This window comes from Pongo pygmaeus, chromosome 11 (genome assembly GCF_028885625.2).
Source record: "Pongo pygmaeus isolate AG05252 chromosome 11, NHGRI_mPonPyg2-v2.0_pri, whole genome shotgun sequence".
In the NCBI taxonomy this organism is placed as follows: domain Eukaryota; kingdom Metazoa; phylum Chordata; class Mammalia; order Primates; family Hominidae; genus Pongo; species Pongo pygmaeus.
In genome coordinates this window covers 125,013,816-125,039,448 of record NC_072384.2, presented here as the reverse complement: position 1 = coordinate 125,039,448, position 25,633 = coordinate 125,013,816, and the positions used below count along the sequence as shown (strand labels likewise).

Sequence of the window (25,633 nt, the reverse complement as noted above, 5' to 3'; positions counted from 1 at the left end):
AAGCAGAGGTTGCAGTGAGCCGAGATGGCGCCATTGCGCTCCAGCCTGGGCAACGAGTGAAACTCCGTCTCAAAAGAAAAAAAAGTAGAAATAAAAAAATAAGGGCAATGGCCTTTTTACTGTTTGGATTATAACAAATTATTGCCTTTTGTTTGCACAGTTCAGGCTTTCAGTGAGCTTAAATGAAAAATTCCGTCTTTTGGCTGTGTAAGTTTTTGCCTGCATATGCAAAGGCTTCATAAAATAATCTCTGTGACTAAAATTTCATTTCATCTGTTCTCAGTCATCCCTTAACCCTGCGCTGTATTACCTTATGCCTCCAATTCAGTGGTAGCCCTCTACAGAATAGAATTCCACTCCAACCCCTCATTCATGATGCACTAAATGAGAATGTAAGAATGATGCTACTGTGTGAAGTAGGAGACACTTTCTCAGACTGTATCCCTTTTTTTGATGTATGTCAACCGGATATCAATGTTTTCAAACAATAGTGTTTTTAAGCTGTAAATGAACTGTAGTACTGCTTTTGTAGAACTAAAATTGTATAATTGTTACATCATCTTAATTTTGCAGCTAACAGAACAAGAAGTAGAAACAATATTGGATAAAGCAATGGTCCTTTTTAGGTTTATGCAAGAAAAAGATGTATTTGAACGTTATTATAAACAACACTTGGCAAGGAGACTTCTCACAAATAAAAGTGTTTCTGATGACTCTGAAAAAAACATGATATCTAAGTTAAAGGTAAGGTGTGTTTTAGATGGAATAGAGTGCGCCTAACTAAGGTTTATCATGATTGTGTACTGACAACATGCGATTGGAAATTAATTTGGTTGATTATTAAGTGTTTATTTCTAGAAATAAAGGTAGATTGTTTTGGAGAAGAACACAGACTACACTAACATTTGTTCAAGTTCAGGGACATTTAGAGTTTGCTGGAATTTCTGTTGGTGTGTCAGGATACATTCATGGAGGCCTGGAAGGGAGGATTAGTAAAAGGGAAACAATAAAGAGGCTATGCCGTATAGTTCTTTTTCACAATGTGTGGTCCACAGAATACTTGCACCTGAATCACCTGAGATGCTAGTTAAGAACAGAGTTCTGGGCCCTGCCTTTTATGGGGGTATATTGGAATCTCTGAAAGAATCTAGGAATTTGCATTTTAAAATCCTAAAGTTTGATAACCACAGGCACAGAGCAACTATTGGAAAAATTTACAGGAAGATTATCAGGGATAGCAATAACATGAAATAATTTATTTCTTTCTGTACTTTCTCATAGAACATCTACCATTTATTTGTGTATATTTGTGTTTTTCCTCCATAGACTGAATGTGGATGTCAGTTCACGTCAAAACTGGAAGGAATGTTTAGGGATATGAGCATCTCAAACACAACGATGGATGAATTCAGGCAACATCTACAGGCAACTGGTGTAAGATCTGCATTAATTTCTACTTAGATATTCATGTAAAGTCTTTTGTAATGGGTATTTTCATCCACTTAGCAGATGACAGTTGTTTCTTTAAATGTCATTAGTGACAACATGTGTTTTATCTGTGAGTACTTAAATTATTTTCCTTCACATTGCCTTTTTCTGTGTTTATGTTAAAACTTTTTATTATTTTAAAATTTAGTTGTTTCTTCCCACTTGAAGGAATACACTGACAGTTTAATAAAGAGAATTATTCTGTTGTTAATAAAGATAATACAAATCTATTATAAATTGTGGAAAGAGTACTGGGCTTAACACAAGTTTACTGAGTTTCAGTACTCTTCTTTTCACTTTACCCCAAGATTGTGTCATCTTGGAGTAGTCACCTGACCTTCCTATACCTCACTACCATCATTCTCCTCTGTAAGTTCAGCTTAAATGGGACTTACATCCTAAGGGTGCGTAGCAGATGAAGTGAGACTATAAAAACACAGAAATTAATGTATTATAAATGTGTTTGGTATAATTCCCCAAAGGTGGTGAGCTGGAACTTCTTTGGCTTTGGAGTCTGATGGGGGTTTTGTCAGCATTTAATGAAATTCAGAATTTAGTTTCATTTTTTACTCTGATTTTCAACTTAACCTTAAGTTTAGAGAATTATACAGTTTTTAAATTTTTAAAATCACCGTCTACCACTCTGTGGTTAAAATGTGTCACAACCATTTAACAGATTTGTGAGTCTTTTCCTTTGATATCTAAATAGGAGATCATCACTTCTACTGGTCTCATAGTCTCGCAAACCAGATATGTGAAAATACCTAATTCTGTAGAATAACCATTCATTTCTATGAAAACATTCTGACTCTAATATAAATAGTTGTATGATTTGCTTTATAAATATCAGTGTTTACAGTGGAGAAGAGCTGAGAGGAGGAAAGATGCAAGTCCATGACAGAAATTTCGGGTGGACAGGAAATAGTAGTGTAATTATCCTGGATTTTTATTTTTAGATTGTTTAGGAATTTGTAGTTAAATCTAATATATTGATATATTTTCTTGTATTTTTTGTTTGCTCTAGTAAGTTTTTTAACTTTTTTCTTCCACTCATCTTACACATTGAAAGCTATAGGGAAGATTGGGGTAGATCCCATGCATATTGATATGGGATGGATGGACTGAGCACTTTGTGACCCTCCTTTCCCCTAACCAACTTGCGAATGTATAAACAGTTCTCCACCTCCCCCAGTACACCATCTAAGAGTCTCCTCTATGATCCTGTCTTCTGTGCATCATCTAAGTTTATTTTCAATTTCCTTAAAGTTAAGTAATCATTTAGTGGATATTTGTGAAGAAATCTGAGTGTAGAATGCTTCTTGATATTCATAAACTGATTCCTCCCCTTAAAAATTTATATTACTAAATCACTGAGGTAAGATAAAAATGGAATGATGGTTTATAACACATCCTGAATATCAATAATAGAAATAATATTTAATCTTTAAGAGTTTTTGTTGTGCCTTATTGTTGTTTACTTAAAAATTTAATTTGTTTAGAGGAAGAAAATAATTGTGACAGTTGATACTAGCATAGAAGTAGTTATTCATTGTACAGATATTTATAGAGCACCTGCTCTGAAGCACTGGATCTATAGTGTTATAGCACTGGATCTATATGCAGAGGTTGTTAGAATGGTGAGCTACATGTTAAAACGTAAAAGTTTTAATTAACTGTAGTTGAAATAGGTGCTGGAATATTAGAAATACGTGTTAAGATAGTAAAAATATTTTAAAACTGAGATGAAGGATGTTATGCTGGAATTTTCTCTAAAATGATATAATTGACCCCCTTGACCTTTTATTTAAAAAGGCCCAAACTTTTCAGTTCTCAGTGATAACAGTAAGACTTGATTTATGTGCCAAAAACTATTCTTTGGTCAATGTTTTTAAATTAACATCATAAGCAATAATTAAGTTATTTGCCACGTAGTTAAAATTTGGGAAACACTGGGTGGGTCTAACCTTTAAGAAAATCTGTTTTTTTGCCGGCTGCGATGGCTCACACCTATAATCCCAGCACTTTGGGAGGCTGAGACGGGCAGATCATCTGAGGTCAGGAGTTCGAGACCAGCCTGACCAACATGGAGAAACCCTGTCTCTACTAAAAATACAAAATCAGCCAGACATGGTGGACATGCCTGTAATCCCAGCTACTTGGGAAGCTGAGGCAGGGGAATCGTTTGAACCTGGGAGGCGGAGGTTGCAGTGAGCCGAGATGGTGCCATTGCACTCCAGCCTGGGCAACGAGCGAAACTCTGTCTCAAAAAAAAAAAGAAAATCTGTTTTTTTTTTTTTAATTAGATATTAGACATGGAGCTAACTGCTTTGGTAAATCTAACACAATGTCTAAACAGAACAGAAAGCAAATCCTAGTTAATTTTGAGGGGAATATCTCTTTCTGTTTTACATAGGTATCTTTAGGTGGTGTTGATCTTACAGTCCGGGTGCTCACGACAGGATATTGGCCCACTCAGTCAGCCACACCAAAGTGCAACATCCCACCAGCACCAAGACATGCTTTTGAGATATTCAGAAGGTAAATCAAAATCAGACTTTGTATCACTGTGTACAAATAAGTGTTCAAAATTAAAAATGAATTTGAACATTAGTATCCGTAATTGAGGATGAATGTATTCCATTTATTACCTCGTGTTAAAAAGGAGCATTTATCCTGGCATGCAGCAGTTTCCCCCTCTATAGGATCTTGATGAGAAAAGTAAAGCAGGCATAATTTATCTGTAGAAAGATTGTTTATATGCTGGCATTTGAAATGCCTTTTATTTAGAGCAGTAGTAAAAATGGAAAAAGAAAGTAAATGATGATGGAAAACTAGACCCAGAGAATTCCTTGGACTTTTCTGAACACTTCAGCTAACTCGAATTGTTGGAAATACATGGATACCTTATTCCCACTAGTACTCAGAGTCTCTGAGATGGCAGTTTTGATGAGGAAGAGGAGCAAGATGAAAAAAAACAAGAGTGATAGCAAGAAAAAAACAGAGAAAGATCCAAGCAAATATCTTTTTTGGGCTGCTGAAAATAATTGGCTCATCCAGTGTGGAGACTGCTTTGTGAGAAGACCACTCGTGTGAACACTAGGGATGAAGATGAGTGTATCATCCCCTGCATCGAGCAGCCTAAGGTGGACACTTAGATATTGTCTGTGAGCTGATTGCACAAGGGGCAGATGTTTTTGCAGTGACTGAGGATAGCTAGACACCCCTGCAGAGTGCTTATAAGTGGAATAATACCAGAGTGGCTTCTTTATTTCTTCAGCATGGTGTAGATTAGTTATCAGTGACCAAACAAAAGGCCTCTTGACCCACTTGCATCTTGCTGCTGGGATCAGAGACAGCAGAGTTACTCTAGAACATCTACTGGTGAACTGTTAACCTCAAACCAGATCTGAAAAAACAACTCTGGGAAGAAACTGCATTTGATATTGCCAGGAGGACAAGCGTCTGTCACGACCTCTTTGAAATTGTGGAAGGCACTGTACCAATTCTTCACCTTAGTCTTAATGATTCTAGTAATTGTCTTAAGTGTCCAAGTACCAATGCCTCCTTTGTGTGAGATGTAAAATATTCCCATAATAAAAGGTTGACATTAAACATCTTACTACAAAAAATTCATTGGTACTTATTAAGATGTTCTTCCAGGTGAATTGCCTGACCTTGATGTCAAAATGTATTTGAAAGTTGTTTGAATATATCTTGAATGATTTCTGTGGAGTTTGTGATTTTTATCAGAAATAATTTCAACTTGCCTATACTTAAAAACTTGACGTGGGTTGTACAGAAACTAAAGATATTTTTGGTGCTGATCCAGGAGATATGTATTTTTAAATAGCCCGTATCCTGGATCTTTGTTGAGTATTCAGCATATTGACATGTATCTTTGTAAGGCGAAGTAACTAAAAATTTAACTTAAAAAGCCTCAAACATTCTGGTGCTATTCCAGCTGTCTTCTCTACATTACCATAGCCAGTTGCTTTCATTTTGAACCAGAAGCACTAGCATATTATTGACTTGTAGCTTCATAAATTAAAAAAATAAAAACTAGATTTGTCTTTTAGAACATAGGCCATTTTCCAGGAAAGCAGCTAGGTGTTTAATCCATTAATCTTGTATACTGTCTCCACCACCACAATTCACATAATCCTGTGGACAGTACTGCTTCACCCTGGTCAACTGCACGATCCTTATTGTAATAGTGAATCAGTATAACACTAGACATGCACACGGATAACACCCTGTTGCAAGAGTTCATGATATGTCTGCTGTCCAACTAGTTTTACTTGCCTAATCCTACTGGTTTAGGCACTGCTTATAGTCTCTTGAGTTCACAGAAATGTTGGGTTTTTTCCCTCCCCAAAGTCCTCATTTTTTATAAACTGTAGAAAGGCAAAACGACAAGGGAAAAGGAATTCTAAGAGTGAAGGGATGATTGTTATATTGGGGCAAGAACCACAGAGTGGCTCAGGCTTTGGAAAAAAATATGGTGTGGATAGTGACAAAAAAAATATAAAAATTCAAGAAAAAGTACCAGTTTTGAACAACAAAAACAAAGGGAGAGTTTATCCTTTATAATTTTAATATGTAAGAAAAAGTTACATAAACTTTCCCAGAGGAATATTTTATAAATGTGCATTGAGTATTTTTTGTACTGTGATATAGGAGTATATTTCGTACTGTTGATGTCTGCTACTGGCTTAGAACAAATTGATTATTGGGTTACTATGGAGAAAGGTGGTCTTAAGAACAGCAAGGGCTGAGCAGCAGTAGGTTGGGGCAGAGTGTACAGTAGAAATTATTTAGTGTGCTGCCTTTGTCATTTAATATCTAGCTGAGTTACTATCTAGCTGAGTTACTATTTAATATCTCGCCTATAGAAAGTTGAAACTGAACTTGATTCCTAAAGTTTCCTTTAAGTTTTAAAGTCTGTACACACACACACACACACACACACACACACGTGTTTAAGGGATGTTATCCTGTAGTTTGTAATTTCAAATGTGTAAGTTTGTTTGATTTTCTAAAACCTGGTTTGATTTACTGAAGGTTCTACTTAGCCAAACACAGTGGTCGACAGCTCACACTCCAGCATCATATGGGTTCTGCAGATCTCAATGCCACATTTTATGGACCAGTTAAAAAGGTAAATATTGATAGTTTGAACGTATTAAGTAACTTAGTCTATTAGAGCTGATGTGTGATTTATGTTGACCTGGGTAAATTACTTACTTCTCCTGTTTCTCTGTCTGTCTCACATGTTAGAAAGGTGAAAAATCCTAGCTTTGATTTATTACTTCTGTTGTCTCAGTTGCTAACTGCAACTTTGAAAATATGAAGACTATACCAGTATAGTCTTCCCTAAGGACTAAACATTAGGATAATTACATATTTTATTCATAAAATTAGGTTTGAGAAAATATTGCATAAAATAGTAAAATGTGAGTTGATTTCAGTGCATACAAAGCCGTGAGCCCCTTTTCAAAATTCTGTCACCTACAATCTTTATTTCTAATAAATCAAGATTGGGAAAATTAACATTTGAGATTTGTTAGAGATATAAATGTTATTAAAGTAATTTAAAAAATTAGTATTAGACCAGTGATTTGCCTTCATTTTTAAAAAGCAATTGCATTTTTGTATCTAGATTGTGAGGTTTAGAGTAATAATTTATTTTCATTATTTGATATGAATCAGGATTTTTTGCCTTCAAAAAATATTGAGTCTTCTAGAAAAACTGTAGAAATATACCTAAATTGTTATCTAGGCGGCAAATAAGCTTTAGATTTTAGTGAGAATTTCACTAGTTTGATATGATGAATCACTGTTAACATCAGATTAAGTATTGCTGAAAATGCCCATAAAAATATTCTAATTTTGATATTTAATTGAAATGGGAAATAGTGCTTTATAATTTCGTTAAATAATATTCGACACATATTTAAGCGTAAGTGGGAAGGACAAGGAAACTAAAGAACTCAGCTTTTAATTACTGCCTGCTTTTGTTTTAAAAGAGAGGGTTTTTTTCCCCTAAATAATCATTGTTCTTTTAAAGTTTATTAAGCAGATCAGTAGATTTTTAAAACATATGCATATGTTAATTATTGAAGAATTAGAAAGTTCCACTTTGTATCTCTTAAATCGTAAAGCAGGAATAGGCTTTGAGAATGGCAGTTCCCTCCCTCCTCCCCCAGCCCCCATGCTATGCTATGCTATTTTTTGATCTCTTACTGTGATCAGGTCACACAGAAAGAAACCTAATCCTGTTACTTTTGGTGGTAGTATAACAGTAGTGGTGTTTTGTAAGTCTATTATTATTATCATCCCATAGTGTACTGTTAAAATAATTTTAGCATTAAATACAGGGAATTGATTAGTTACTTGCTCAGATAACATTAAAATGTTCACAATGGGGGGACAAGGGACAGTCCTAAATACTGTTTGTGTGTGTGTGTGCACATTTTAAAAAATAGATTTCCTTTATATAAATAAGTTATGTAGTTTTGTTGGGGGAGGATGGAGATTATGGGACCTATTTCTGAAACATACCGTTAAAGTTACCAGAAAATTGGTCAGGCATGGTGGCTCACGCCCATAATCTCAGCACTTTGTGAGCCCGATGCGGGCAAATCACTGGAGCCCATTAGTTTGAGACCAGCATGGGCAACATGGCAAAACCCCGTTTCTACAAAAAATACAAAAGTAAGCTGGGCATAATGGTGCACACACATGGTCCTAGTTACTTGGGAGGCTAAGGCAGGAGGATTGCTTGAGCCCAGGAGGTTGAGGCTGCAGTGAGCTGTGTTTGCGCCACTGCACTGTAGCCTGGAAGACAAAGTGAGACCCTGTAACATACATATGTACGTACATACATACATAAATGTTACCAGGAAATGATTGTATCTTTGTTTATATTTTTTAAAAAATGAAACAGGAAGATGGATCTGAAGTTGGTGTTGGAGGTGCACAAGTAACTGGCTCTAATACACGGAAGCACATATTGCAAGTTTCCACTTTCCAGATGACCATATTAATGCTTTTTAATAATAGAGAAAAATACACGTTTGAGGTATGGATTGTGGTTATATACATTTTAACTGTGTTGTTTCTAACTCTCACTTGTTATTTGAGTCTTCCTTATTTGAGTAACCTTTAAAGAGTCTCTTTGGGTACTTTTAGAGAAAACTGTATAAAATGGATCATGGAACTGTATGAACGTCATACATTTATTGAGTTATGTCTTATTATTTTAAAATTAACTTTATAGAAGTACTTTTATATAAAACATACCTTATATAAGTAGACAATTTGATGAGTTTTAAATGAGTGCACCTTTGTAACTACCATCACAAGAATATTGCCGAAAAATACAGAGCATTACCTCCAAAATTGCTTTGTACCCCTTCCAGTCCATTCCCTCCTACCACCTCCAGCTCCGGGCAGCCAGTGACCTGCTTTATATCACTATAAATTAGTTTTGTTTTTTTTAGACTTTCATGTAAATGGAATCATACATGTTGTCTGTATGCTTTAATCCTTTGTCAGTTCACCTGTTGATGGGCATTTGGGCTGATACTGGATTTAGGCTAAGTAGAGCTATATGTTTAACATTTTAAGAAACTGCTGAACTGTATCCCAAAGCAACTATACCATTTTCCATATTTGCCAGCAGTGCAAGACGGTCCAGTCACTCCACATCATCTGCAGTCTTTAGATTTTGAGCCGCTTTAGTTGGTGTGTAATAGTGTCTCATTTTGGATTTAATTTCTTTTTTTTTGATGATGATGTTGAGCATCTTTTATGTGTTAATATGCCACTGATATATCTTGTTTGGTGAAGTGTTTGTGTCTTTTTTGAGTTGTTTTCTTACTACATTGTAAAAGTTCTTTATAAATTCTGGATACAAGTCCTTTGTCAGATATATGTGCTCTGAGTATTTTTTTCAGTCTGTTGCTTGCCTTTTCATTTTCTTAATGGTGTCTTTTGAAGAGCAGAGTTTTAAAATACTGAAAAAGTCCAGTTAATCACTTTGCTTTTTGTAGTTTGTGCTTTAAGTCCTAAGAAATTATTGCCTACCCTGAAATTGTAATGATTTACTTTTATTTTTTCAGTAGTTCGTAATTTTAGCTTTTACATGTATGTCTACGATGAATTTTAGGTTAATTTTTTAATATAGTATAAGGTAAGGATTAAGATATATTTCCCCTCACGCTGTCAGTTGTTTGTTCCAGCATCATTTGTTGAAGGCACTATTTTTTTCCCACTGAATTACGTTGTCGTCATTATTTAAAAATCAATTGATCATATATGGGTGGGTCTATTTTTATGCTGTCTGATCTGTTTCATTGATTTCTATGTCTGTCTTTATGCCAATTTTATGCTGTTTTGATAGTGCAGTCATTTTTCTCTTTGCATCCATCTTTTTTCGTTAGAGTAACTAATTTTATAATATGCTTTTTTTCCTTTTCCTTTTCTCCCAAATTAAAATATGATTTGATTACATTAAATCCAATTAGTCTTTTCCTGTACATTTAAAGGGTGTTTTGGGGTTAAAATGAAGGTCATGTGATTCATATTAAGTTTAAATTTAAGGTAATGAGTGAATATTTTGAAGGACTCTTAAAATTAATTCCATATTTGTACTTAATTGAAAACCAATTTTCATATACAGGTGAGCACAAGAAAAAACATAGTGTGTTTGAAATTAAGAGCAAGTTCTAGGCCTATTTAGTATTCATGTCCATACTCCCATTTATGTATCCCATTTATATGGGGGTATGGAAATTAGTATAATTAAGAGAACATCATTTTCATGTGATATATTTAAAGGGAATGCTTGAAATCCAGGTATTTTAGTAGCTCAGTGGCTAAATTGAGAGGTTTTTCTTATGGATTTCCATGTGGGTCTTACCTAGGGAGTAACCTTGAATTTTTTTTACTTTTATTTTTATTTCATTATAACCTTGATTTTCAAGCACGAGTTATATTTGATTGAGTCCCAAGAATATTGATTAAGCAAGCGTTGAGTACTTTACTCAAACCTAGACTTTTCAAACAGAGGTGGAATTAAATTATCTCTAACAGCTGTTTTTGTGTAGTCATTTTTTAATCTGTGGCTCTTAATGGATAAAATATTTTAAAAACAAAATTAGCTACTTGGTAAATGCTAGAGTTGGTTTTCAGAGTCCTGGCTTATAAAGACCTGGTAAAAAATAATGGGATAATAAAAAATACAAATTCATTTTTTAAAGCTGTTATTGGAATTGCTGGAAAATTTAGTGGTTCAAGCTTTTCCCTTTCCCATCTGACTTGGGATCATTGATGCTAATAAGCAGTTATTAGATGGAAGCTTAAAATTAAGTAGAGAATATCTGTAAGTTTTGCAACTTTAGCTAAGTCACAAAGCAGAAACTGATTGTAGTGTATATAGAATGCCATGCCTATGGCTCCAAAGCCTTCTGGCTGCTGACACCTCAAATCTGGGGCATTGTGAGAAGGCACAAGAAATGTATCTTTACTCACACCACGTGTTTCTCTACAGTCTGTTGCTAATGTTTTATTAGCCAGCCTTTTTAAAGAAATCACCTCCACAAATTAGTGGAGATAGTTAAAAGTATTTAATTATAATAATTTAAAGGAAGGTGAACTTTTGTTTTTGAATATTCTGTATGAGTTCAGTAAGATGGTGTGTTGTTTAATGCCACATGACAAATTTCAAAAGTTAGTGATTTAAAACAACCACTAACAATTTATTATCTCTCATGGTTTCTGTGGGTTAGGGATTGAGAAGATACTCAGTTGGGTAGTTCTGGCTTGGGGTTCATGAGGTTGCATTTAGATGTTGTCTGGGGTTTTGGTCATCTGACGGTTTGACTGGAGCTGGAGAATACACTTCCAAGGTGGTTCACATGGCTGGCAAATTTGTTCTGGATGTTGTTAAGCGGCCTTAGTTTCTCTCCACATGGGCCTTTTCATGTGGCTCTTTGTCCTCAAATCTTGGTGGCTGGTTTTCCCAAAAGCGAGCAATCCAGAAGACCCAGGCAGAACCTGCAGTGCCTTTTTGATCTTTGCCTGGAAGACACATAGTGTCACTTCTCATTTTCTTGGTTGCCCAAGTCAGCCCTGATAGTGAGAGGACCACACAAGATTAACATATACCAGGGTTATTACGTGCTGTCATAGAAGCTGGCAACAACAGGTGGCATTAATTTGTAGTGTCATATTTGATCTGTAGTAGTCAGGCTGCTGCTGAGGTTTTTTCTTTTCATGTTTTTTGAATGAGTAAAGGTAAGTTTATTGTGATTTAGAACAGCTAAAAATAGGAAATATATACAGTGGTAGTCTGTACCTTGGACTTTAGTAATTAGCAGTGGGCTTTTGAAAGAGGTATGGATAAGAACTGTTAATACATATTTTTGTTAATGTTCTTTATTTTTTATAATTTTATGAGAATGAGTCTGAAATTTAAAGACTATAGACAATAGCACTATTAATGTCAGAATTTAAATAGAAAACTTAACAGTAATATTTGATATTCATCAATAATTTATAGCAATCATTAGTGACATAACTTCACAATATAGAAAGGAAAATGAAAGTACAAGGGAAAGTAGACAACTCGAGAATCATGGAAATCCCTTACAAATTTATTGACTAACCAGAGTTGAAAAAGGGATATACGAAATTTGAATAACACAATTAGCAAGTTAAAATTGAAGGCCGTTTAGCGAACTTTGAACTCAGAAAGCAAAATAGACATACTGCTCTCAGGAAATATCTGAGGCTAGCATAATTTTTTTGCTAAAACTGAGCAAGGAAAATACAAAAGAGAAAGAAAGCTGAAGGTTATTCATCATTCTGCCTTGCTCCTTAGATTCTAATACACTGAAAGCATAAATCTCAATATTAGCAAGTCTTATTCAGTAGTGTATTGAAAGAATAATGCACTGTGTTCAAAAAGGATTTATCCCTAGAATACAAAGAAAGGTCAGCATAGGAAAACTTTTTGAAAAGATCGTTATTAAGATATTGTAATAATTGTAAAAATAAGCAGTTGCCTAATTGCCAGCCACTATTTTAAGGAGAAAACCATTTGATCTCTATAGATGAACAAAAAGTATTTGATAAAGGTCAGTCCTCATTCCTTATAAAAGTGGGGACTCATCGCCACCTTAGAATGGATTGCCCTTAATGCCGTAAGGTTGTATCTGATGACAAACTAAACCATTATAGTAGTTAGTAGGAAAATACTAGATACCTTTCTATTAGACTTAGGAACAAGATGTAGATGCCTATCTTTACTACTACTATTATGCCTTGCTCTGCAGGTCCTAATATACTAAGAAAAAGAAAGGAATGAAATTCGTAAGTATCAGGAAGAAATTGAAAAAACTGTCAAAATCTGTAGATAATATGATTGTAAATTTGGCAATGCATGATAATCAGTGAGAAAACATTTCTTTAGAAGAGTTTTGTTGGACAAAAAATACCTTTTCTGTAAACCAGCATTAATCAGTAAGTGACATGAAGAAAAGGATGTTTTATTAAGAATCATAGCCTTCCCAGGAATCATTTTAACAAGAAATGTGTGGACAGGCCACTTATACCAAGAAGACAGTAAAAGCTAAAGAATATAAAGGGGTAAATGTACCCAAATGGGAGAATTGCATGTTATAAGTGTGCTGTTTTTAAAAGTCACCTATAAATTCAAGGAAATCTGAAATGAAATTTCCAAAATATATATATTTTTAAATAAAACTCGACAAGCTGATTCCATAATTCATCTGGACAAGAAAATGCACAAGATTAGGCAAAACTACTTTTGAAAAGGTATGGGTCTTGGGTAGGAAAGCTCAGTGAAAGGGGAAGGAATTTGTCCTAATAACAAAACATAGCATATCACGTTTTTTTAATTTATAATTTTTATGGGTACATAGTATATGTATATATTTATGGGATACGTGAGATATTTTGATACAAGCATATAGTGTGTAATAATCACATCAGGGTAAGTGGGGTATCCATCTTAGCATTATTTGTGTTATGAAAATTCCAGTTGTATTCTGTGTTATTAAAAAGTATACAAGTTAACATTGTTTAAAATGCATAGACAGACAGCTCATTTGAACAAAAGGGAGTCCAGAAGCAAACTAATATATTTGTAGGTGTCTGGGATGTGATAAATGTCTTTTTTTTTTTTTTTTAAGTTTTGGGATGTATGTGCAGAACATGTAGGTTTGTTACATAGGTATACATGTGCCATGGTGGTCTGCTGCACCCGTCACCCTGTAGGGTCCAGCCCCACAGGGTCGGTGGTTTTTCTCCCCTTGTGCGGAGATGAGAGATTGTAGAAATAAAGACACAAGACAAAGAGATAAAAGACAGCTGGGCCCGGGGGACCACTACCACCAAGACGTGGAAACCGGTAGGGCCCCGAATGCCTGGCTGCGCTGTTGCTTATTGGATACAAGGCAAAAGGGGCAAGGTAAGGAGTGTGAGTCATCTCCAATGATTGATAAGGTCATGTGAGTCAACCTGTCCACCGGCCAGGGGGCCCTTCCCTGTTTGGCAGCTGAGGCAGAGAGAGAGGTGGGGAGAGAGAGAGGACAGCTTATGCCGTTATTTCTGCATATCAGAGACTTTTAGTACTTTCACTAATTTTGCTACTGCTATCTAAAAGGCAGAGCCAGGTGTACAGGATGGAACATGAAAGCGGACTAGGAGCGTGACCACTGAAGCACAGCATCACATGGCATGAGATGGTATCTCATTGTGGTTTTGATTTGCATTTCTGTAATGACCAGGGACGGTGAGCTTTTGTTCATGTTTGTTAGCCACACAAATGTCTTCTTTTGAGAAGTGTCTGTTCATATCCTTTGTCCACTTTTTGATGGGGTTCTTTTTTTCTTGTAAATTTGTTTAAGTTCCTTGTAGATTCTGGATATTAGACCTTTGTCAGATGGACAGATTGCAAAAATTTTTTCCCGTTCTGTAGGTTGCCTGTTCAGTCTGATGATAGTTTCCTTGCTGTGCAGAAGCTCTTTAGTTTAATTAGATCCCATTTGTCAATTCTGGCTTTTGTTGCAGTTGCTTTTGGTGTTTTAGTCATGAAGTCTTTGTCCATGCCTATGTCCTGAATGGTATTGCCTACGTTTTCTTCTAGGGTTTTTATGGTTTTAGGTCTTATGAGTAGTTTTTTCTCTTCCTGTGAAGAAAGTCAATGGTAGCTTGATGGGAATAGCATTGGATCTGTAAATTACTTTGGGCAGTATGGCCATTTTCACAGTATTGATTCTTCCTATCCATGAGCATAGAATATTTTTCCATTTGTGTCCTCTCTTGTTTCCTTGAGCAGTGGTTTGTAGTTCTCCTTGAAGAGATCCTTCACGTCTTTTGTAAGTTGTATTCCTAGGTATTTTATTCTCTTTGTAGTAATTGTGAATGGGAGTTCACTCATGATTTGGCTGTTTGTCTATTATTGGTGTATAGGAATGTTTGTGATTTCTGCACATTGATTTTGTATCCTGAGACTTTGCCGAAGTTGCTTATCAGCTCAAAGAGTTTTTGGGCTGAGACGATGGGGTTTTCCAAATACACAATTATGTCATCCGTAAACAGAGACAATTTGACTTCCTCTCTTCCTATTTGAATAGTTTATTTCTTTCTGTTGCCTGATTGCCCTGGCCAGAACTTGCAATCCTATGTTGAATAGCAGTGGTGAGAGAGGGCATCCTTGTCTTGTGCCAGTTTTCAAAGGAAATGCTTCCAGCTTTTGTTCATTCAGTATGATATTGGCTATGGGTTTGTCATAGATAGCTCTTATTATTTTGAGATATGTTCATCAATACCTAGTTTATTCAGTGTTCTTAGAAGCAAGGGGTGTTGAATTTTATCAAAGGTCTTTTCTGCATCTATTGAGATAATCATGTGGTTTTTCTCATTGGTTTTGTTTATGTGGTGGATTACGTTTATTGATTTGCGTATGTTGAACCAGCCTTGCATCTCAGGGATGAAGCCAACTTGATTATGGTGGATACGCTTTTTGATCTGCTGCTGGATTCAGTTTGCCAGTATTTTATTGAGGATTTTCACATCGATGTTCCTCAGGGATATTGGCCTGAAATTTTCTTTTTTTGTTGTGTCTCTGCCAGGTTTTGGTATCAGGATGATGCTGGCCTCATAAAATGAGTTAAGGTGAAGTCCCTCTTTTTATATTGTTTGGAATAGTTTCAGAAGGAATGGTACTAGCTCCTCTTTGTACCTCTGGTAGAATTCGACTGTGAATCCTTCTGATCCTGGCTTTTTTGGGTTGGTAGACTATTACTGCCTCAGTTTCAGAGCTTCTTATTGGTCCATTCAGGGATTCGACTTCTTCCTGGCTTAGTCTTGGGAGGGTGTATGTGTCCAGGAATTTATGCATTTCTTCCAGATTTTCTGGTTTATTTGCATAAAAGTGTTTTTAGTATTCTCTGATGGTGGTTTGTATTTCTGGGGGATCGGTGGTGATATCCACTTTATCGTTTTTTATTGTGTCTATTTGATTCTTGTCTCTTCTTTATTAGTCTGGTTAGCAGTCTTATCTATTTTTTAATCTTTTCAAAAAACCAGCTCCTGGATTCATTTTTTTGTTTGTTTTTTTGTTTTTTTGCTTTGTTTTTTTTGTTTTTTTAAGAGTTTTCTGTGTCTTTTATCTCCTTCAGTTCTGTTCTGATGTTAGTTGTCTTCTGCAGCTTTTGAGTTTGTTTGCTCTTGCTTGTCTAGTTCTTTTAATTGTGATGTTTGGGTGTCAATTCTAGATCTTTCCTGCTTTCTCCTGTGGGCAATTAGTGCTGTAAATGTCCCTCTACACACTGCTTTAGCCATGTCCCAGAGATTCTGGTACATTGTGTCTTAGTTCTCATTGGTTTCAAATAACGTATTTATTTCTGCCTTCATTGTGTTATTTACCCACTAGTCATTCAGGAACAGGTTGTTCAGTTTCCATGTAGTTGTACAGTTTTGAGTGAGTTTCTTAATCCTGAGTTCTAATTTGATTCCACTGTGGTCTGAGAGACTGTTTATGATTTCCATTCTTTTGCATTTGCTGAGGAGTGTTTTACTTCCCATTATGTGGTCAATATTAGAATAAGTGTGATACGGTGCTGAGAAGAATATATATTCTGTCGATTTGGGGTGGAGAGTTCTATAGATGTCTATTGGTCCAGAGCTGAGTTCAGGTCCCTGAATATCTTTGTTAATTTTCTGTCTCATTGATCTGTCTAATATTGACAGTGGGGTATTAAAGTCTCCCCCTATTATTGTGTGCGAGTCTGAGTCTCTTTGTAGAGACTTTATGAATTTGCTTTATGAATCTGGGTGCTCCTGTATTGGGTGCATATATATTTAGGATAGTTAGCTCTTGTTGCATTGATCCCTTTACCATTACGTAATGCCCTTCTTTGTCTTTTTTTATCTTTTTTTTTTATCAGAGACTAGGATTGCAACCCCTGCTTTTTTTTTTTTTTTTTTTTGCTTGGTAAATATTCCTCCATCCCTTTATTTTGAGCCTATGTGTGCTTTTGCATGTGAGATGGGTCTCCTGAATACAGCACACTGATAGGCCTTGACTCTTTATCCAGTTTGCCAGTCTGTGTCTTTTAATTGGGGCATTTAGCCCCTTTACATTTAAGGTAATATTGTTATGTGTGAATTTGATCCTGTCATTATGATGCTAGGTTATTTTGCCCATTAGTTGTTGCAGTTTCTTCATAGTCGATAGTCTTTACATTTTGATTTGTTTTTGCAGTGGCTGGTACCGATTTTTCTTTTCCATATTTAGTGCTTCCTTCAGAAGCCCTTGTGAGGCAGACCTGGTGGTGACAGAATCCCTCAGCATTTGCTTGTCTGTAAAGGATTTTATTTCTCCTTCGCTTATGAAGCTTAGTTTGGCTGGATATGATATTCTGGGTTGAACATTCTTCTCTTTAAGATTGTTGAATATTGGCCCCCCACTCTCGTCTGGCTTGTAGGGTTTCTGCAGAGAGATCTGCTGTTAGTCTGATGGGCTTCCCTTTTTGGGTAACCTGACCTTTCTGGCTGCCCTTAACATTTTTTCTTTCATTTCAACCTTGGTGAATCTGATGATTACGTGTCTTGGGGTTGCTTTTCTGGAGGAATATCTTTGTGGTGTTCTCTGTATTTCCTGAATTTGAATGTTGGCCTGTCTTGCTAGGTTGGGGAAGTTCTCCTGGTTGATATCCTGAAATGTGTTTTTCAAGTTGGTTCCATTCTCCCCGTCACTTTCAGGTACAGCGGTCAAACGTAGGTTTGGTCTTTTCACATAGTCCCATATTTCTTAGAGGCTTTGTTTGTTCCTTTTCATTCTTTTTTCCCTAATCTTGTCTTCACGCTTTATTTCATTAAGTTGATCTTCTGTCTTTGATATCCTTTCTTCTGCTTGATCGATTCGGCTGTTGATACTTGTTTATGTTTCACGAAGTTCTTGTGCTGTGTTTTTCAGCTCCATCAGGTCATTTATGGTCTTCTCTAAACTGGTTATTCTAGTTAGCAGTTCCTGTAACCTTTTATCCAGGTTCTTAGCTTCTTTGCATTGGGTTAGAACATGCTCCTTTAGCTCAGAGGAGTTTGTTGTTACCCACCTTCTGAAGCCTACTTCTGTCAGTTTGTCAAACTCATTCTCCATCCAGTTTTGTGCCCTTGCTGGCGAGGAGTTCTGATCCTTTGGAGGAGAAGAGGCATTCTGGGTTTTGGAATTTTCATCTTTTTTGCACTGGGTTTTACTCATCTTCATGGATTTATCTACCTTTGATCTTTGATGCTGATGACCTCTGGATGGGGTTTTTGCATGGGCATTCTTTTTGCTGATGTTGAATGTTATTGCTTTCTGTTTGTTACTTTTCCTTCTAACAATCAGGCCCCTCTTCTGCAGGTCTGCTGCAGTTTGCTGGAGGTCCACTCCAGACCCTGTTTGCCTAGGTATCACCAGTGGAGGCTGCAGAGCAGCGAAGATTGCTGCCTGCTCCTTCCTCTGGAAGCTTTGTCCCAGAGGGGCACCTACCAGATGCCAGCCGGAGCTCTCCTGTATGAGGTGTCTGTTGACCCCTGCTGGGAGGTGTTTCCTATCAGGAGGCATAGGGGTCACGGACCCACTTGAGGAGGCAGTCTGTCCCTTCGCAGAGCTGGAGTGCTGTGCTGTGAGATCCACTGCTCTCTTCAGAGCCGGCAGCAGGAACGTTTAATTCTGCTGAAGCTGGGCCCATAGCTGCCCCTTTTCCCAGGTGCTCTGTCCCAGGGAGATGGGAGTTTTATTTACAAGCCTGTGACTCAGGCTGCTGCCTTTCTTTCCGAGATGCCCTGCCCCGTGAAGAGGAATCTACAGAGGCAGTTTGGCCACAGCAGTTTTGCCACCTGCCCAGTTTGAACTTCCTGGAGGCTTTGTTTACACTGTGAGGGGAAAACCGCCTACTCAAGCCTCAGTAATGGTGGACGCCCCTCCCCCCACCAAGCTGGAGTGTCCCAGGTTGACTTAGACTGCTGTGCTGGCAACGAGAATTTCAACCCAGTAGATCTTAGCTTGCTTGCTGGGCTCTGTCGGGGTGGGACCCGCTAAGTAAGACCACTTGGCACCCTGGCTTCAGCCCCCTTTTCAGGGGAGTGGACGGTTCTCTCTCACTAGGGTTCCGGCTGCCACTGGGATGTGAAAAAAAACTCCTACAGCTAAGTTGGTATCTGCCCAAACAGCCGACCAGTTTTGTGCTAGAAACCCAGGGTCCTGGGTGTAGGCACACAAGGGAATCTCCTGGTCTGCGGGTTGCAAAAACTGTGGGCAAAGCGTAGTATTTGGGCCTATTAGCACAGTCCCTCAGGGCTTCCCTTGGCTAGGGGAGGGAGTTCCCTGGCCTTTTGTGCTTCCCAGGTGAGGTGATGCCCTGCCCTGCTTCTGCTCACCCTCTGTGGGCTGCACCCACTGTCTAACCAGTCCCATTGAGATGAACCAGGTACCTCAGTTGGAAATGCAGAAGTCACCCACCTTCTGTGTTAGTCTCACTGGGAGCTGCAGATCGGGGCTGTTCCTATTCGGCCATCTTGCCAGATCTCAAATTTGTCATTTCTAAAAACTGAATTTAATTGTTTTTTTATTTGTGGGAGTGAGAAGAGGGTAGTATTAAATCCTCAATTCCATGGATCACATCAAATATAAAATTCCAGATAAATGTGAAAATCCAAATATAAGTGCAAGTCTATATAAATAATAGAAGAAAATTTTGAATATTTTGGTAACCTTAATGTGAGAAATGTCTTTTTAAAAATTTATTACAAAAATAACAAAGGAAAAGATTAACAGATTTAACCACATAAGTGATAACACATCTATATGATGAGATATATTAAGTTAAAAATAGACTAGGAGAAATTATTTATAACATATAAAAATTGAAAACCATAATCTATAAAGAGCATCAGTAAATCAGTACGAAGACAAACAATTGAGTATAAAAACATGAAGGAATATAGATAGAGAAAGCATAGAAGATTACAGATATCCTGTAAATATAAAAATATTTTGTCCCGTAGTGGTCATGAGAAGTACAAATTAAAATAATGAGATTTCATTTTTAGCCAAACATGAGCAAAAGAAAATCTGGTGTTGAAGAGGGTGTGAGGGAGTGGATATTCATATACTGTTTTTGTGGGGGTTTAAATTGTTAAGCAACTTGAAAGCAGTTCATTAGTATTTATCAAATACTAAAAAAAAAAAATTTTGAGACAGGGTCTCATTCTTGCCCAGACTGGAGTGCAGTGGTATTATCATGTCTTACCGTAACCTCGACCTCCCAGGTTCAAGCCATCCTCCCACCTTAGCCTCGTGAGTAGCTGGGACTACAGGCTATTTTTTAAATGTTTGGTAGAGAGCAGATCTTGCTGTGTTGACCAGGCTGATTTTGAATTCTTGGGCTCAAGTGATTTTCCTACCTTGGCCTCCCAAAGTGCTGGGATTACAGGCATGAGCAACCGTGCTTGGCACAAATACAAAATATTTATAACTTTGAGGAAGCAAGTGCATTTCTAGAAATTTGCTTCTGAAAAACAGGCTTTTGTGCTCAAAGTCAGAAATGCATGTACCAACAGAACATTGGATCCAGTCTAAATCTCCACTTGTGTCATGATAGAACAGTACTATGGAATTCGTTGTAGCTTTAATCTCTTTTTGCTAGCTGAAAAATCTGAAGAAATTAATAGAAAAATTCATGTTATGATCTCATTTAACACTAATACTGGTGTATAGGTGGATGTGTTCATGTACATTCATGTATATGCATATACTTGTATTCATGTGTATATATAGAAGAATAGGAAAACATTACTTTTAAAAAGTAATGTTAAATATACAATTGATTACCAAAGTACACGTAAAATAGTAATAGTAAAGATAGGCATCGTTATCTTGTTCCTAACTCTAATAGAAAGATGTGTAGTATACTAACTACTGTTATGTTTAACTCTCTCATTATATATACAACCTTATGACTTTAGGGGCATTTCATTCTGTTCTTAGGCAGCTAAGAATTCCCCACTATAAGGTTTTAGGACTGACTTTTATAAAATACTTTTGGTAATAGTTACCTCTGGGGATGATCTGTAATCTTAAAATACCACCTAAGGTATTTCTGGTTCATTGAATATGATTAAGCAATAACTAAAGTATGTAAATAAATCACTTTTAGCATGTATGTAATAATAAACCTCTGCATTCCAATAATAGCACCTATTTTCTGGGATTAGCATTTATACTATTTGAAATGTCTAAAGTAGGTAGATATAACCAGAGATTATTTGAAGAAAATGAATATGCATAATCACTGAAAATCACATTTCTCTGAATCCTTGCCTACCTGACAGTTTTTTAGGAGAACAGAACTGTTGCTCAAAGACTTACCTAGAGAGAATGACTGACTCTCCAGATCAGTTACTCGTATAATCTGAATATCACCATCTTCATGCCCACTCTTCATAAGCTGCTTTTGAGAAAGAGACAGCTGTATACAGTGCATCAAAGCAATAAATCCTAGTGTCAAGACTTTTACTCAATCACATATCACTATAGACATGTAGAGACTAAATCATATAACTGTACAGTTTCCTTGCTGTCCCACTGACAGAATAGTGAATTTAAAATTACACAGCATTCTTTCCCGAGCTGCTTTTTCTCCCCTAGTATTACACTTTATTCATACCATTCACATCATTATTCATAATACGCAGAAAAGATTATTACCTGAACTTCAAAACAGATTGCTTGTTGATTTTTATGTTTAATGTAATTTCCAGGTTTTTTTTTCTTTTTTTCTTCATTTGGTCATAGAAGCATACATATGGTCAGTTTGGATGGTAAATTTTGATTGTATAGTAGAAGGCCTGAGCTCAGGCTTACCTTCCTTTTTTCTATGAAAGAAATTACTAAGCAAAAGAGGATGGAAGATTGTAAAATACTTATAAAATTAGCAATTATATGTTGGTTAACACTTTATTTTTACCTAAATGTTAAAGCACGTTCCTGATAATCTCTGCTGGATAACATTTTTAGATTAGCCATTGTATCTCCTGAAACAAAAAAGTACATGTCTTTTTAATATTTTATAACTTGAATCACCCTTTCCTCTCGTTTGTTCAAATAATGAGATTTTAATGATGTGTCATAATACTCGAGAATTCTTTTTTGTGCATTATTTATTTAATGGAATTACCTCTTTTTAACTACTGCTTGGTCAGTTTACTTGCTAATTAACTATAATCTTTCAAAAAGTCTAATTATGTTAATCTGATGAAATTTCAGGAAATTCAGCAAGAGACAGATATCCCTGAAAGAGAGCTTGTTAGAGCCCTACAGTCCCTCGCCTGTGGTAAACCAACACAGCGGGTTCTTACAAAAGAACCCAAATCAAAGGAAATAGAAAATGGTCATATATTTACAGTTAATGATCAATTCACATCCAAACTACACAGAGTCAAGATTCAAACAGGTATCTGGAATTATATTTTTCCTCTCAAAAAATTATATATTTTTCTCTCTAGAAAAAAAATCTCATCTGTTGGATTTCTTTTAAAAATACTCCTTTTCTGGTGCCGCATGATACTTAGGCTTAAGAAAGAAAGCAGCTTTTATTGATAAGTATTTGTATCAAAATGCATTTGAATCCAAGTACAGTAAGCATTTTAAAAAGTAATTTATAGTGTGAACAAAGTATTTCTTTCCATGTTTTTCAATAAATAGAATACAGTTTATGAACATGTTAGTACTTAAAATTGTTTTTAAGTTGTTAACTAATAGTCAGTGGAAGTCTAATTTTAAAGCTGATTGAGAGGTTTTTCAGAATTGGGAGACCTATATAAAAGTTTGATGTTTGGACGTTGCTATTTATATTTTGATAAGTATTTTTTTTTTCAAAATCTTAAAACCCATATCATCTTTAATTTAAAAACATAGAAATGATACTGATGTGAATGATTTTTAATAGAGCCATATAAGTCAATAATGAAAATTCCATTCATTAAACATTTAACGTAATGTAAGATGCTTGTTTTCTGTGTATTTAAAGGGGAAAAAAGGCACTCCACCCTTGCTGATTGATGTTTAAAACTAATTGTTTGCTACTTGGCTTAAAAACTAGTATTAGATAGGCTTCCTAGTACTAATATATTCATTACAGCCAAATATGTGTGCAATAAAACAGTGTCCTAAGAGAAATAAGATGATCTTTTAAATGACTGTGATTTGTTGATTTTAAAAAAATGTTATTTATATTGTATATTATGATAGTCTTTTTAAAAGTAATGTTAAATATACAGTTGATTACCAGAGTACATGGATTCTAGAGCTTTATATGCACACTTAAATTTTTGTTTTTCATTTTGATCTTTTTGTTTTGTATGTATACTTTGTAGAGCAGAGTAGTGTCTCTGGCAAGGCTTTGCCCCCTTTGTCTTGTAGTTGTAAACGATATCATAGTAATCTGCATTAGCCAAGATTGGCCCATGTCTTGACATAAATATAAAAATAAAACAAAACTCTGCTAGCCTGTGTCATGGAATAAAATTTATTTTTCTTCCAGTGCAAGACATAACACTTTATACATTTGGGCAGATGCAGGTTTTGGATTTTAGGGCTCATTTGTATCTTAGAATTAGAGGAAAATATGTGGGAATATTTATCTGGATTACCTTACCCTCACCCTACTGTACCCTAAATAAGTAACAGTCTTTGTTATCCCAGATTCTATCATGTCCAGCAATAATAATATCAGATATTAGTATTATGTTTTAAAAAAAAAGTCTTCATAGATTTTTAGATTTTCGTGTTAAGTGTGCACACTTAACGTGTGTATCTGGAGTACATGTATGTAGTGTTTTAGGTATGTTGAAAACAAATATATATATGATGAAGAATTTCACTAGAGGAACTTAAAAGTAATTTTCAGCAATAAAATTCTACAAAGCAATGTTTTTTTCTTGGGAATGGTTTTTAAATGATCTTGGCTCTTACTCATAGTTCAAGTCAAAATTTTCTCTTTGGTGGTAAATATTGTGACCACATTGGTTTTATTGTCAAAGGCTCAGTAACATAATCAAATATTCAAAGACTCAGACCCTACCTATTTATGCTGCTTTTACTGTAGCCAGTAGTAAAAGTTCATGCAAAGAAGTTAAAGGAATTACTGAAATAACACAGCCTTTGAAAAGAATTAGATTAATTGTAATCTAGGGGGGTGGTTTCCAGAGTTGACAGTCTTCACCACCACCACCACCACCACCTGCCTTTCTCAAATTCCATCCCCCAGCGTGCATATAGGTCATATGTAGGCACTTGCACAACAACCCCTTCTGCTGCACTCAAGTGAGGAGTATTGTGTTAGGCTCCAGAGTGAGCCCCTCCCCTCACATTTAAAAAGAATACTCATTTTGAATCATCAGCACAATCTGCACATCTATATTTTTCTGCAGGTATTTAAGAAGACACTTATTTAGGTGACCACATCCAGATGAGCCAAAGGGATTGTTTAAACAATTACTTTTTTCCCTGCAACTTTGTATTTTTTGTTTTCAAATCCACAAAGAAAGTGAAAAGCACTATAATGAATATCAATATGGCTGTGACCTACGTTTACCAGTCATTAGAATTTTGTCTTCCTCCCTGCCTTCCTCTGTGTTTATGTGTGTGTGTTTGCTACAGCATTTGAAGTTAATTTACAAATATCTCAGCAGTTTCCCCCTAAAAAACTTCAGCACACGTCTCCTATATCATATCCAAGAAAATTAATTTCATGTCATCTATTTACCACCTATATTGCCTCAGTTGTCTCAAAAATTTCTTTTATATCTCACTTTTTGGATCCATGATTCCATCAAGATTTCCACATTACATTTAATTTTTATGTCTTTTTAGTTTCGTTTAAACCAGTACCTCTATCTTTTTTTTTTTTTTTATGACATCAACTTCTGAGGAAAAGCATCATAAGCATCATTCTTCGTAGATTATTTTCATCGAGTTTTTTTTTTTTTTTTTTTACTAAGATATTGATTATCTTACACTTGGGAAGTGACACCGAAAGCAGTATTTTTATCCAAAGGATTCTAATTAGAAACAGCTGAATGGATACTCACACCAGAATGATCTTCTAAATTGTACAATCTGCTGTCTCGTGGCTATCTATGCCCATGCCTCAGTCAGCAATGCCCCATGTGCTGCTTTGCAATTTTACAGTTTCTACCTCCAGTAACTTGACATCTATCTCCTTTTGATGAACGAATAAAACACCAGTTTTCTTTTTCTGCTGTTTCATTCAGAGCAGAGTTGCAGGAGAAGAAGACTTCTGTATTTCCCTTAACAGTTGGTTTGAAGACTATAGGGAAGAATATAGTAAGACTCCTAAAGATTGGAATCTGGTATGAATTTGTGATGAGGTTGTGACATAAAAAGCCTAATAAAATATATGACAAGAAATGGTTAGATAACAGAACTCTAGGGAGATTTTTGGCAAGGAGATTTTAGGAACTGACATCCTAGTGGTACTTTTAAATTATTTATTTCACTGACTGAATCTTGGCAGTAGATACTCTTGTCTCCTCATAAAGCCTT

General features: G+C 35.9%; 1 protein-coding gene and 1 pseudogene across 4 annotated transcripts in view; both read left to right on the top strand.

Moving 5' to 3' along the window:
• Window positions 1–25,633, top strand: part of CUL3 (cullin 3) — a 112,517-nt gene that overhangs the window by 82,021 nt on the left and 4,863 nt on the right. For all 4 annotated transcript variants that reach the window (XM_054476781.2, XM_054476779.2, XM_054476778.2 and 1 more), the window contains 6 exons: window positions 574–744; window positions 1,327–1,434; window positions 3,902–4,026; window positions 6,550–6,646; window positions 8,435–8,569; window positions 22,334–22,520. In XM_054476781.2, coding sequence (XP_054332756.1) covers window positions 574–744; window positions 1,327–1,434; window positions 3,902–4,026; window positions 6,550–6,646; window positions 8,435–8,569; window positions 22,334–22,520 — 823 coding nt within the window. The remainder of the gene's footprint in view (window positions 1–573; window positions 745–1,326; window positions 1,435–3,901; window positions 4,027–6,549; window positions 6,647–8,434; window positions 8,570–22,333; window positions 22,521–25,633) is intronic.
• LOC129031205 (ankyrin repeat domain-containing protein 49-like) lies at window positions 4,198–6,535 on the top strand (annotated as a pseudogene).